At 38.8% G+C, this 15,487-nt stretch overlaps 1 protein-coding gene across 1 annotated transcript in view; it reads left to right on the top strand.

Annotated features, from left to right (window-relative positions):
• Positions 1-6,282: 6,282 nt before the first annotated feature.
• The window catches only part of LOC137286524 (inositol 1,4,5-triphosphate receptor associated 2-like), a 177,054-nt gene continuing 167,849 nt past the window's right edge, over positions 6,283-15,487 (top strand). The window contains exons 1-3 of the mRNA XM_067818439.1: positions 6,283-6,588; positions 10,805-11,026; positions 13,714-13,838. Coding sequence (XP_067674540.1) covers positions 10,868-11,026; positions 13,714-13,838 — 284 coding nt within the window. The 5' untranslated portion in view covers positions 6,283-6,588; positions 10,805-10,867. The remainder of the gene's footprint in view (positions 6,589-10,804; positions 11,027-13,713; positions 13,839-15,487) is intronic.

Raw genomic sequence — 15,487 nt, 5'->3', positions numbered from 1 at the left:
GGTTTTTTTCTCAAAAGATCTTGCTGCGTGCATGCCAGATGTTTCACCATTATGATATTCGCCATTAACTACCTTGTATACTACCCGTTTTCAGTATAATTCATCTCTCCAAGTGTCAGGTGTCTGTTGTTTTTTTTTCAGCATATATAGTTCAGAGTTCTCGTAAGCCTAAGATCTCGTATCGTGAATATGCTGAACCAACCATGTTGCTGTTTATTTGACAAAATCAGATAGTTGTTGTTTATTTGACAAGGTCAGATAGTTGTACCTTTAACTCATTCTATACATACATACATACATACATACATACATACATACATACATACATACATACATACATACATACATACATACATACATACATACATACATACATACATACATACATACATACATACATACATACTGTAACCTGTGGCAGCACACCTAACGTAAACCTAGATAAAATTACATTTAGGTGCGGTCCAGCAAAACACTCTAAGCTGAAGTCCTAGAATGGAAATACGTCGATTGACACTGTAGATGATTACATTTATCTTGGAGAGACTTTCAACAGTAGTCTAGTGGCTAAAGCGCTCGTCACGCCGAAGACCCGGGTTCGATTCCCCACATGGGTACTATGTGTGAGGCCCATTTTCTGGTGATATCGCTGGAATATTGCTAAAAGCGGCGTAAAACCAAACTCACTCACTCAGTTCAACAGAAATCGAAAATTCAATAAAACAATAACAAAATCTCACAGACAGCGCATCTAAAGCTATGTTTTGCCTTTTGAAAAAAATCAGGAAGCTTTAATATACCTAGAGATTGTCTACTGAAAGCATTTGATGTTATGATCTTACCGATTTTGCTTTATGGACATATGAAAATGTTCAAGTTATGGAGAAGATTCACTTGAAATTTTTTAGCTATTGGTTTACGCTCCTCTACCCCAATATATATGGTATTTGGAGAACTAGGAAGAGTTCCCCTTTATACAGTAGCCGCTAAAGGGAGTAATCTGTTATTGTAAAAGCTACATTCTGTTGGAACTACAGCAAAACTATCAGAACTGATTGATAATTATGCATCTTATCCAAGGTGCTATAGAAAGCGAATATGATATTTGGACCAAATATGTAAAAGAAATACTTGATAAATGTATGTCTGTCCTATATCTTTAATGCCCCGTGTAAATGTTTCAATTCATTGGTTAGCTTCTCAGGTGGAATCAATCCTTAAAGATCAGTTTTGTGAAAGTTTGAAAGTTGAGAAAGAAAATAGCCCTAAAGGTTTTTTATTACAAATACATAAAAAAATCTCCCGATTTTACGAAGTTATTTTCTCCTGTCCGCTTATATGTATATCTACCAATTTTAAAATACAGAACCTGTACCCATAATCTGCCTGATGGAACTGGCCGTTGTCATGGCATTGATCGTGAAAATAGAACCTGCAGCCTCTGTCAATCACCTGCTGTAGCAGAGGAATTACGTTATCTATATAAATGTGAAGCTTTTACAGAAAGACATACATTCCCATTAAATACTTATCCTTCCCTAATCTAATAACTTATAAAATCGTATTCCTGCAGCAAAATCTTGCACAGTCAAAACAAAGTAGCAAAATATCTAAACCTAGTCGATACTAATGTGATAAAGACGAAATGGGTAAACTGTGATTATCTTGTATTTAAATTGTAAAACTATACTTGTACTTTCTGCCATCTTGCCTTAAAGTTTACATTTATGCATATGTATTGAAAATGTTTCTCTTGTACCACCAAGAGTGTTGGTTTTTTTAGAATAAAAGAGAGTTTTGAGTTTGGGTAACTTTCCTCGTAGCATTCCAACCTCCTATATTGTGACATTGACTTACGGTAGGGCTTTGTGAAAGGGGACCCAGCTTGTTACAGCAATGGTCGTGTTATGCATTGCAGTATTAGGCTGAACATTACCTCTTCCTTGTCAACATTTTCTTTCCGATTACATACGAAGTTTGTGAATGATGTAACCTTCATTTGTAATAATTCACTTGGTTTATTATTTTGCATTTACGGATAAGTAAATGTATAGTAACGTAAGTACATAGCAGAGCGATTAACAACAAGGGCGTGACCAGGTGGAAATGCACCCCCCGCACAAAAATAAAATATATTTAAATCTGTAATCATAAGTCATCATGTTTATCATTGGATGTGCTTTTCAAGACTATACTAGAACCTGTTGATGTATTTGAATAACCTCGTATTGTGTCCACAAATCTTAATCGAGGCGACGCTTAATGTAAATGAGGGACTCTATGCAGCTGTAGCTGATAACGTGAAACAAAAAGCAACTGAACGAGTAGTGGTGTTGACGGTGGCTCCACCAACGCTGGCGCGTGAACCAGAGTGTTTGATAAACACGGTTGGGGATGTCCAGAACTTTCTTATACATTTCCTTTCATAACCACGACATCGGGGTACAGTGTGGGAAGCACGTTTCTGGTGTATCCCGCCGTGACATAGCTGTCATGTTGCTAAAAACGGCGTAAAGGTGTACTCACTCACTACATCGCCGCAAGTGTGAAAGTATCAGCTGTGACGAATGTAGCTTTCTTGTGGTCGTTTAGGCCTAGGAAGACTGAAATTTCACAAATTACGAATACCCGTATGTATTGGTATCCGTGAGTAATAAAACTACCTGGTTGACGATTTAGTGAAACTAATATAATATAATATAGTTGGTCAATAACAAGAGATTTGTTGTCACTAATACGTCATTTGGTCAGATAGTTGTTGTTGTCTATTTGACAAAGTTTGACATTTGTTGTTTATTTGACAAAATCAGATAGTTGTTGATTCTCAGAGAGTTGTTTATTTGCCAAGGTCAGATAGTAGTTTGTTAATTTGACAAATGGACTCTAAATTATATTAGTTAAGTTGTTTTGTTGTTCGGCATTAACGCGATTGGACCTTATATGGTTATGAGTGAGTTTGGTTTTATGCCGCTTCTAGCAGTATTCCAGCAATATCACGAGGGGGGTAATCAGAAATAGGCTTCACCTTATTGTACCCATGTGGGGAAACGAACCCAGGTTTTCTGTGTGACAAGCGAACGCTTTAACCACTGTACTACCCCAGCGCCTTTAAACAGTTACGTTATGAAAACCAAGTCATTTGATAATAAAAGAAATCACAATTTCATAACATATAATAATATAACATGCCCTTCCGCTTTGTTACACCCCACACCAACACCCCATTTGCCCTCCCTTATGAGAAAACTCGAGGTTATAGACAGAAACGTATAATTTGTGGAGATACGATGTGACACTTGGCCTTTGTGAGACTTTACGCTTGCTGTCCTAGTTGTGTTGATTCTACCGTCTGCTCACAAACCCACCTCCCGTGAGTCAACTTCAGCTATGTGGAGTGTTTTAGAGGCAAATATATACCACTAGCTACTGATGTCTCCGTTGTTTGCTCGACAATATTTTCAATGTTGTCTCATACGTCTACACAATTAATATTTGGAGTAGTGTTGTGACATGTTTTTACGCCTGCATCGAAACGCTGCACTCCCGATGAAATGGTCACCTGACAGGTATGTATGTCGATTAATGTATTTTAACATGATTAACTCGTGATAGTTATGTATTAATTTATATATATATTTCGATATTAATTTAATGTATATATGACATATTCCATTGTGACAAAACATAGGGGGTAGTTCTTCATCCACTCATACGTGTTTTGTGTTATAAAATATAAAATATGTTTACCAGGAACATTACTATATGCACTCGTCAAACACATAGTTGATCTTTCAAATAAACAATTGCATTATAAGATCAAGTTTGGGTAGACAGACAATGAAGGTAAAATAGTTGGTAAAACGAAACGGAAATGACGATCCGGGAAACATATCCGCGTTATATCCGAGGTATACGGGAGTATACTTTCAAATCCCAGATCGTTCGCCTTTACAATGTGTACGGTCCTAGCCTTGTCCATTACACACAGAGCGCTGTTATTATTGTCACTTTAAGTGTTCTAAACATGTCAGGCTGTTACCTATGACTCTTGTATTTCACACACAAGGTGGATAAGCGGAAGTATATAAAGATTTGCTGGATGACAATAGCTACTCATGTTAAACCGTGAAATCAATTAATAACATTATTTCTTAGCTGTTCTGTAACAACACAAGCCGCGTTTTCTATTTAGTGATTTACTTCAAACTACGATTAATTACAGATTATCTGCCCCAAATACATTAATTATGTGTTGCATAAGTAATCTTACGCGAGGCTGTCCCACGTTTTACACTCAGCAAGTGTTCAAGTGTTTCCTTAGGGCAGGTTTGGTAGGGGTTCTGTGTATCCTAGTGACGAATGGTGTATAAATAGACATATGTTGGTTTCAGTTCTAACACAATGTGTCACCTGAAGCGGCGGACAGACAGATACTTTATTCACGCCTCACCATATGTTTATTAAAATGAATAACACATATAAATATATAAAGAAAAATTTATATACGTACACATGTCACTACACCTGGATTGAGTGAGTGAGTGAGTTCAGATTTACGCCTCACCCAGCAATATTCTAGCTATATGACACCGGTTTGTAAATAATCGAGTCTGGACCAGTGATCAACAGCATGAGCATCGATCTGCGCAATTGGGAACCGATGACATGTGTCAACCAAGTCAGCGAGCCTGACCACCCGATCCCGTTAGTCGCCTCTTATCGCCTCTTACGACAAGCATGGGTTGCTGAAGACCAATTTTAACCCGGATTTTCACGGATCCATTTATTCCAAGTGCAATATATAACGTCTGTATCATGGGCTGAACATTTCATGAATTCACACTTATATAGACCTGATATTGATATTTCAGTTATGGGTCCAGTAGGTACATTACTACAGTTACTTCCTTTAATAGTTTAGTAGTGATTTTAGCGGATGTATTCTATCAATATATTTCATAAGAGGAAAGACGCAGAGCATTGATTACTTCCGTTGACAACCATACAGCAAAGATGTGGCTTGAGTGATATTTGTACACATGTATCTGATTGTACAATGACATTTCGCAAGGTAGAGTATACACAGAATTTATTCATGAGGTAGACGAACCTATGTTATCACACGCATTATAAATGTTACTGAGAAAATCTTCAACTATCGCAATATAACATGATGCCACTCAGACCCAACAATAAAGTGTATTCTTGTATATCTTAACTCTTTAACTCATATGTGTGAGAAATATCTCTATGATATTTACTTCTCAGATTTCTTCTCACCATCATCATCCCGTCAAAATAAGGACGTGGAGCACTTTTGTTCTTCAGAACTGGGAGCGGAGGGGTAGCCTAATGGTTAAAACGTTAGCTCGTCACGACGGAGACCCGCGTTCTATAATCCACCTGGGTACAATGTGTAAAGGCCATTGCTGGTGTCTCCCGCCACGCTATTTCTCGAATACTGCAAGAACGTAAAACTAAACTCACTAAGATCTTTGGCGTTTCCTAATTAAGAGGAACATTGGGATGTTTATGACGTTTAAGATGCTGACAAACATAAAGTCGTGATTAGGGGATACCGGGATTCGAACCCGAGTGTATCTGAGCCGGGATCCGGTCGTTGAGTTTAACTGATAGCTTGATGTATTTTAACATTATGGCAGCCTCAACGGCATCGCAATAAAGCAAAAAATCATTACTCGTGCACTCATTCGTCCAAGGTCGCTGTTAGAACAACGGCAAACAAGTTAAGTATGTAACTGATCTGTTAGTCAAGGACTCACTACATTAGATGGCGAGGGACTGTGAGCTGTACGCAATCATGCAAAACATAGCCATATGATGCATTTTATCATTGATTGGATATGTTATGTTAGTCCATCGCGGCATGAATCGAAACCCCAACGAGCAAACTGTACACATTCATGTGTACAGCCGTGCAAACCACGCACACGCACACGCACACGCACAAGCACGCACACGCACACGCACAAGCACGCATACACTCATTAGCTGATGTGAATTAACTTTGAAGAAACATAAACTACCCTCTACCCTGAAGCTACCCATCCCAACCCTACGCACCCACCCAACACCCAAAACCACCCAAAAATATAATTTGCTATAATTCTGTATTATCACTTCAAAATGAGCTAAAGTTTACATGCCAGTGGTGTGTTCACATCTACGATGGTGGTTGAAGCTGACATCGATTTTCAAGGAAAAACCGGTTTCGCTTACATATATTTAGCTGCCAGGTGTGCAGGTAACGCAATGACACCCACATTGGCATCGAGACATGACTGTACCTGTCACATGCATCAGTGTCAGTCGCTTTGAATATTTGTTAAAATTGATCAGACTTTTGAAAAAACTGCCGCCAGCTGTGATAATCCATAACTACAACACGTCTGCCGGTTTGCTCTGTCAGACATTCAACATGTCCTAAATTACAGACAGGGACTCTACAAGCTTGACGGAAGGGTTACCTCGATAGTATGTGTCGATGTCGATGGACAACGATCAAAATGGATACCTCTGTCCATTGTTTCAGCACCACGAGCTCAGGCAAACGACCCAGAAATGAAGGTATGCTCTAATGCACAAATTGTCGACCCGTCGTTGTCGTGAACACTTGTGTCTTGTTTTGTGTCTAACACTTCTTGTGAAGACATTTCATAACTTTGAGCAAACCTTTTGTTATCTAAGCTCGATTCCGTAGATAAGTGTACGAAATGGAGTAAAGAACTGTCTATGATTTCATGTTGCACCCATAATATGTGCTTGGGGTTTTTCTTTAAGGTCGATTTCATAGCAGGATATTATAATGACGTGCTCACTGTTTCCTAATTCTGCGTGTTCCAGTGTTGACTGCAGATAGCCGAATGTCTTTTGTTTTCTTCTGGGTGTGTAGCGAGGGTTATAATTAAATACAGGTATTCCAGCAATGATACAGTACCTTGAGCACATGAAGAAGTCAATGCGTTATTGTATAAATATACTGGTCTCAGACAAAGTCGTATACTGACCCCGTCTCTATATTAGTATTGATCGCAAACTCTACATTATGTACCAGTTCTCATATAGATTTGTGTTTATGCGTATAACATGAATGGTGCACAGTTCATGAACTGAACACGAACATTATTAACACTACTCAAAATGTGAATAGTATCAACATGAGTACTGGCTGAAAGTGAATGCGACTATTTTCTTTGCCTGTGGTGTTATAGTAATATTTGATGTTGCTATAAAGTGAATGAACTGACGAAATTTTCGTGTCATTTCAAGCTAGAATGTTATTGTACTTTTTGAGATGGCGACAGCTGCTCCTTCCTAACAATTCACTCTCCAGAGTTGCCTTAATTCGTTGTTCCAGGATCCGCTGAGTGTTAGGTATTCCTGGTTTGTCAGGACTGTGAATGCATGTACGCTTCCCCATTTGGTGGTTAACGTGTTCCATCCATAGGTACACCGTTATACGTCTGCACAATTGTGGAACAACTGCCCAACTAAGATGCTTAGCTAAGGTTCCAGTCTCAGGTAGTTCTCACTAAGACATAATTTTAGCTTGTGATATTTATTAACGGTGATGCTGTTCGAAATGGCAGTATAACAACACGCACCCAGAGTGAGCCTTTAAAAGTTCATCTTCACATTCATGTGCTTAAAAAGTGCTACAGAAAGTTATTAATATGTCTTTAAAATGATGTTTTATTCGATTATGACATTTGAATCTCCCTGTTACGATGACGGTTTTACCTAGTTTTCAAAACAGAGATGACTAGAATAGATACGTGTTATTTTAAACCTTCTGATTGGCAGGTTTTAACGCCTACCTGTATGTTCCATGTGTGTCGGGCGACAATGTAACGATTTATATAAAACAGGACACCCAGACGAGGTAGTGTTTGTCCAAATATATCACCTCAATATGCTGAAAATAAGTTTTATGTAGAGTTAACTTCGTGTGAGAAGGAAACAGATTGTACCAAGTACGTTACGTGTCTCACGTGCTGTTTGACATATGTTTTTCTGGCACTAGTATTTTACCACTCATGTAAGGTCCGCATTGCAAGAAGTAGTGACAGTAGCCAGGCCTCTGCAGCGATACCGACAGACAGGAAGTACAGATGACAGGCCCAGAACAGGAAGACCACCACTCACAACACAACGGGGAGACCGGACCATTCACTTGCGAACTGCTTGGTTACGGCGACGGCGACGGCCCCTACAGCTGTGGGACATCGCATCAGCCAACGCACAGTACTTCGTAGACTTCGTGCAGCAGGAACCAGAGCATATCGCCCTTTCCGAGGAATGACCTTAGCTGCACAACATTGACCCCAGAAACTACGATGGGCAAGAAGAGTTCTAGTCTGACAAGTGAAACAGTGGCGCCGAGTGCCGTTTACCGACGAGAGTCGCTTCAAGTTGTTTCAGAATGATGCCAAGGAATGAGTTTATCGTCGTAAAGATGAAAGATTAGCTCCAGGATGCATTCGAGAAGTCCAATCATTCGGTGGAGAAGGTATAATGGTGTGGGGCGGTATTTGTGGGGAACAGAAGACTGACCTGGTGATTGTGCAGGGGAACCTGAATGCTGTGCAGTACCGAGACCAAGTCATACAGCCAGTTGTGCTTCCATTCCTACAAACCCAACCAGAAGGGACGATGTTTCAAGACGACAATGCCAGGCCCCATAGAGCGAAACTGACATGAACCCGATAGAGCATCTGAGAGACCATGTTTAAAACAGACAGATTATAAGACGCTTACAACCCTTTGTGAAGAGACATGAGCTGGAACGTGACCTGGGGGAAGAATGGCAAAGGATTCTACCAAACGTCATCAGACAACTGACGTCATCGATGAGGCGACAGATCACAGCATGCATTGGGGCACGTAGGGGCCATACACGCTACTGAAACTCTAATTGTGTCAAGGTGAATTGCTTGAGAACCTGAAAAATCTTACACATTTGTTGAGATATCACTGAAAATCGGTATTTCGTACCTCACCATTGTCCCATAAGTCGATCCCCACTCGTCATGTGTCGTCAATGCCTCCTTCAGAATGTGATTTTAAAACGATGATCTATAGTTATTCTTTAGCATAAATTTCAGATTTTAACCAAAGCCATTTGTTCTGTCTTCACTATACTTCTGGTAGGGTGGATTGGGTGTTTAAAGCCTCACCCCATGCGGGCGCCGACGTCAATTTAAGGGAGACAACTGCACCTGTTGTAGAATCGAACGACGTTAGTTGTGTCATACCGTAATCAAAATCTATTTTAGATCTACTTTGTTTAATAAGATATAGCGCCACGATCTTGCTTTAGTCCTTCGAAAGTACCAGACTGCCACGATTCGATCAGCGGGTTGCGCCCCTAGGGTACGTTAGGATCCGCTGAGGATAATACCACCCGATTGGTTTGAGTTCACCTGTACTCGAGTGCTTAACGTAATCTTCATTTCAACGACTGCACAATCACGTGAATCATTTCGCGTGTGTCAGTCAACCGACTCAACAAAATACAAATGTATTTACCGAACATTACATGTAAACTGGTAAATATAAAACTTGTGTTAACCCGTTAAATGTGGGGCTCGTGAGTACTATAATCCCGTAAGGCTGATTACATTATAGTAGATGAACCATGGTTGGTGTCGTTACCGTTTCAGATGTACGACGGGTTTTGTTAAAAAAGATATATACAGTTTAGGAACAACTATTTATATTATGTCCGAACTAATGGAATGTAAATCAAAACTTCATTTACTCTATTGCTGATATTAGTACCTAACTAAGACAAGAGATGTTACATATTACTTCATAATAATTAATTAATTGATAAACAGAAAAACATCATAAGGCAAATTTTATTTGTATAATTCATGCATAAGTTTTAGGCAGCTATGACACGAAATCACAAGCGGGTCTTTCAAGCAAAATGGGTAAACAAAGTGAATGTTGTTACAGATACCTTCCTAAAAAGGAATCTGCCAAAAAGTAATGGGTTATTCGTTTTTAAATCGAATATTAGGTTTGGAATGATAGATTTAATAGTTCTTATCAATGTACGGTTTGGGAAAAAGTGCCGTCTGGAGGCAGACGACCAATCGTTTCGGTGCCTTGTGGGCGTGTCAACATCAATACCATTCGTGCGTAAACCCATAAGCACGCAACAGTTCTATATACTTGGGAATCTATGCAGTATTGAAACAGTGGTATGCTTTTCGTTTGAGTTACTTGCAGAATAGGTTTCCATGCAGAACTATTGACGTAACGATAAAGGTTGACGTTCGTAACGTCAAGTTATCTCCCTTTCTGTGTTCAACCAAACACAACCCACCTCCTCAAAGCTGAAGTAAACACAGTCTTCCGAAAAAGAGTAACGTCAAAAAACCTTTCATCCAGCGGTATCCAAAATTGTGATAAGCATGGTTTAGGTCTAGATCAACCTTGTTTTGCTTGTACTGTAGGATTTCCATCATGATTTTTCACTGGAACATGTTGACTAGTTATAATCCCAAATTCTATTTGGCAATAATCTTTAAGAGTTAGAAAAGTTAGTGGTATTCTGTGCTTTGTTGTGTTGTCAAAAGAATGAGTGAACAGACTGTACTTCAATAACCAAAATGAATGCTTATGTGAAAACGGTCAGTTTTGAACTGTAAGAAAGGTTATTGTATGTTCCTATTTGCATATTACACTTATATCTGATGGAGAGCTTGAATTCAATTTACCATGGACTATTTTGATTTGCCAAATTTGAAAGTCAAGAATATTTTCTTGACCACAGGCACACCATAATGAAGATAGTAGCTGGAGCTGAAGGGACTTACTAACCACGTTGAAGATAAACATGTCAACAAACATGTCAACGGACACTGTAACACGCCTCATACCTGAGGAAGATTTGATTGATGGATTATTTTACAAGTGTGATGTCAACAAAAATGGAAGGGTGTGTGTGTCTAGACTGATCAGATACCTTACTTCAACAGCTGGTCAAGACAAACAGGTATGTTGATGGATCAGCAGCACATATGTTCTTATGTGACATCAAGTGTTTGTATCAGCAGTTCATGGTAAATCATTGGTCCTCAATCAAGTTGAATTGTTTAGGGTGCTTGTGAAAAGATTTACCACAACTCAATTGTATCAGGAATATTATGGAGTTTCATGAAACTACATTCACTCCTAGATGTCTCCAGTTCTTAAGAATTTGGCTAGTCTCTGTGTGCATGGTGATTGGGAGGCATTAATTCCTTGTGACCATTTTGATAGTATGTGCTTTAGTACAAGTATGTTTACTTTGTGGAGCTTGACTCGACTAATGTAAAAAATAATCATTGCTAACCAAACTTAAGAATTATTTATATTTATCATGATGACCACATAGCTATTGCCATCTACTCTTCATTATCCTAATTAATTTTTAGTTCTGAAAATCAAAACCATGTTTTTATAGCAGACTGCATACGCTTGAATGTGGAATGTTCACATGTGCATATCATCAAGCTGTTCGATTCTACACATGGGTTCAATATGAAGGCCATTTCTGGTGTTCCTGCTGTGATGTTGCTGAAATATTGCTAAAAGCATAAAATCATACTTGCTCACTGTTTTTTTGTTTGTTCGTTGTTTTTTTTGCGTGCGTGCGTGCGTGCGTGCATGCGTGCACGCGCGTGTGTGTGTGTTAGGGTATGTGAGTGTGGGTGGGGTGGGGTGGATGGTTGGATGGATGCTGCATGCATGTATTAAACTTATCCTGTCTTATGTTATGTACTTTCCCTTTCCTTTTGGAGATACAATGGAAACAGGCTAGTGCAAAGTTTTCAACCTCTTGTAACACTTTGTTCAAACACATCAAGCTATTGTCTTAGGTAGCCACATGAATAAGAAGCATGCCGAGCAGGCACATCAATGTCTAATAGGCGTCTGAATGACGTCTACACAAGACTTTGAAAAGATATCTAAATATAGTTTAAAATGAAAGTCTAGAAGACATTTTTTAAGCCTAGGCATGGTTTAAACATCTAAAGATAGACTTCATCTAAATGTTTAAAAGAGGTTCAACCTTTATGTGTATGGGTGCATAAAGAAGTTGTCTGCCCCCTATTAGCATTATGTGTTGCAATGTTGATTCATCTCCATCTGGATTCAAGTTACAATACCAAAATGGATACAGTGGTATAATAAAGTAATACTCACACTTTTCGAAGTAAAATTTGATATAATGGGGCATAAATACCTGCTTTAGATACCCACTGATGCTGTTAGTTATAATATACAAAACCCCTGGTAGAACAGGCCTTCAGCAACCCATGCTTGCCACAAAAGGCAACTATGCTTGTCATAAGAGGCGACTAACAGGATCGAGTGGTCAGGCTCGCTGACTTGGTTGACATGTCATCGGTTCCCATTTGCGCAGATCGATGCTCATGTTGTTGATCACTGGATTGTCTGGTCTGGACTCGATTATTTACAGACCGCAGCCATATAGCTGGAATATTGCTGAGTGCGGCGTAAAACTAAACTCACTCACTATAATATATAACAGAATTGCAGTCATGTACATGTAAGGGAGGGTGTGTGCAATTATGCCTTTACAAGTAATTAGTTATTGACAACAAAACACATGTTTGTAAATGAATACAAAAGAAATTTATTAAGTGAACAATATGATGGCATCTTTATTCTGCCTAATTTGTACCAGTTTTGCAAAACCTCACTTCAATAGAAAGATGTTTGGAACGACAAAGCAAGTTTCAACATTTATTGTCAATGTACATTATTCAAATATAATTTAAAATTTTGAAACAGTAAATAGTGAATTAAATTTTACATTGCTTTCAGCAATATTCCAACCATATGGCGGTGGTCTGTAAACCAAGTATGCAAGCTTTGACCACTCATTCCATTAGTCGCCTCTTACAACAAGCATGGGCTACTGAAAATTAATTCAAACTCAGACCTTCACAGGGCAAAATCATACATAAGGAGACATTGTTATTTAGAGCTCTAGTGAGATTTTTAACACACAAAGTCATTTAGAAAGCGGCCAAATGTAATGCATTATATATTTGGGATTATGCTTCTAAGTTAAAAACAGATGCTGGGTCTGTTTTGGGGTTGAGTCCAATTAGGGATTCAAACACACACCTTAAAGAGTTAGGAATCTAATGACCAGCACACAGTTTGCTGCTCCGCCACTGTGGCTAATGGAAACAATCTGACCATACATACTGAGTTCTTACTCCATACATACATATATACTGAATTTCATACGTAAAACTCTCATATCCACAAAATATTGCAAAACCATGAAGTTCCTTAATTGTACACATGTAACTTTATAAACGTCGCCTGATGCACATTTAGTGTGCTGAAAACATGTTTCAAGAAGGAATGTAAAATAATTAATAACAAAAAAATTAAGAAAATGCTGGACGATATTTAGACATCTATTAAACATTGAATCAACCTCTAAGCATAGACATTGAAATGGGTACTTTGTTTTACATCTACACCAGATTTAAACCTCATGTAGTACACATCTTTTGCCTGCTGGGTGGCTTAAGATGAAGTATGACGGGCAAGGTGTTACAAGAGGCTGAAAACTTGGCATATCCAGCTTTGTAGACGTTATAATGGATGTGTTTGTCACAAGTTCTTTCAGCTTCTAGGATACTGTGTATATTTCAGTCCATAGCAGCGATAGCAAACCTGTCTGAGATGTTGGATCCACATGCTTCAGACATAGCTATTGATCTGCTCACTTATCGTAAGTGCATCAACAAGTGGATTCAGCAAGTCCGACAGAGTAAAAGGTAAGATGTTATTTCAATAGAGACAGAAAATTGCAGTCATCCAAAATGTATGTTTTTCTGTTTATAACTGATTTTAATTCCTAAGGAAGTAACTTTGCAGAAACAGTTTGAATTACTGCTTGGAAAATGGGTTGCTTGAAAACGTAGCATGAAAAGACAAATGTTTACAATATGCATTTTTTATATTACAATGATAACATAGAAGACAAGTTTGTTCTTTCTTTACAGTAATCTCTGATAATGAGTTATTTCAATATCAACTCACTGACACAGACTCTTGCAGAGAACTTACTTGACTTTTAGTTTGAACTAGTCATTTGTTAAGAAAGTATTTGATTTTACAAAATTTTAAATGGTAAATATGCATAAAAACTGACAGGAAACACGCCCAACTGGCCAGTGAGAGTCAGGTTCCTAGATCTAATACAAAAATTTGAAAGTCCACAATGAAACTATCAGAGTAGCCAAACCTGCTTGTACATCTGCATACCAAGCAAGCTCATGGAAACCCGCTCACATTCCACCTACACATTTGGACCATATCAAGACTTGCTTGAAGAAAAGAGAATACTCCACCAGATTAGTGAAAGCATCAACCTTAGCTCCCTGCAGATCAACTCGCAACTTGCATGACAACACGTGGCAGGGATTTGAACAATATGCATGGTGGAAAGGCTTCACAGCAATGAAAGCGTCTCATCCTCAAGTGGCAGATTATCAATGTCACCTTAGACATATGAGACAATTCAAAGGCTCGATACAATCTACATATCTGGCATTGATCAGTACAGTCATCACACTGAAGATGGGTATCAAGCTGAAAGTGCCAGAACTACTCACTCTGCTACACTCCTCCAAGCTGTAATACCAGCAAAAGAAATTGAGTGATGTCTACAAACCACTAGCGCAAATTAACGACCTTTGAGCTGCTCACATAGTCTGTTGTACAGACCCTGAAGTATATATATCCAAGAAAGTCTAGAAATGTGGCAAGTCTAGATTTCCTTAGTTTCAGGAAAATGAAGAAAGTCTCAGGGCTCCATTTCATTATAATATTTTTTTTTTCACTATGAACATTTTTTCAGTAAAATATGTTCATTTCAGAGACTAGCTGTTAGTCTACTGCTCACACAGAAAACTCTCTTCCTCCTTGCCCTATCCAATAGCAGCTAAGGATGTCTGAGACATATGCTCTAGACTTGGGACGAACTGGATTTGACACAGGACACCATGCTGCAGTGCATCTAGGACTTAGATGGGACTTCATGGCAAAGAATCATTCACCTGGCCAACTGGACAGACAGTTCTATTCCCCAGCACTATCTACAATCCTCAGACTAGTGGACACCCAAGTCTTATCCTTGTGTCCTGTCAGAACCCTGAAGATATATCTTCAAAAGACTAAAACAAGGAGAAGAAAATTCAGTGTCTATTCATCCCCTTGTCTACAGAGACAAAGTCTCAACAACATTATCGTTTTGGATGAGAGTTGTTACACTTATGGCCTACAAGCAGCTGGACTTGAACCTGGCATCCTCCCAGCACTGGCATCCAGACTGGCTCTGAAAGGAAACAGCCAATATCATTGATATTGGAGGGCTGCTTTTGGAAGTCAAACGCAGTCATGAGTGTGTGCTGATGACTACCTC

This window comes from Haliotis asinina, chromosome 6 (assembly GCF_037392515.1).
Source record: "Haliotis asinina isolate JCU_RB_2024 chromosome 6, JCU_Hal_asi_v2, whole genome shotgun sequence".
Classification (NCBI taxonomy): Eukaryota; Metazoa; Mollusca; class Gastropoda; order Lepetellida; family Haliotidae; genus Haliotis; species Haliotis asinina.
This window is presented reverse-complemented; position numbering and strand designations above follow the sequence as displayed.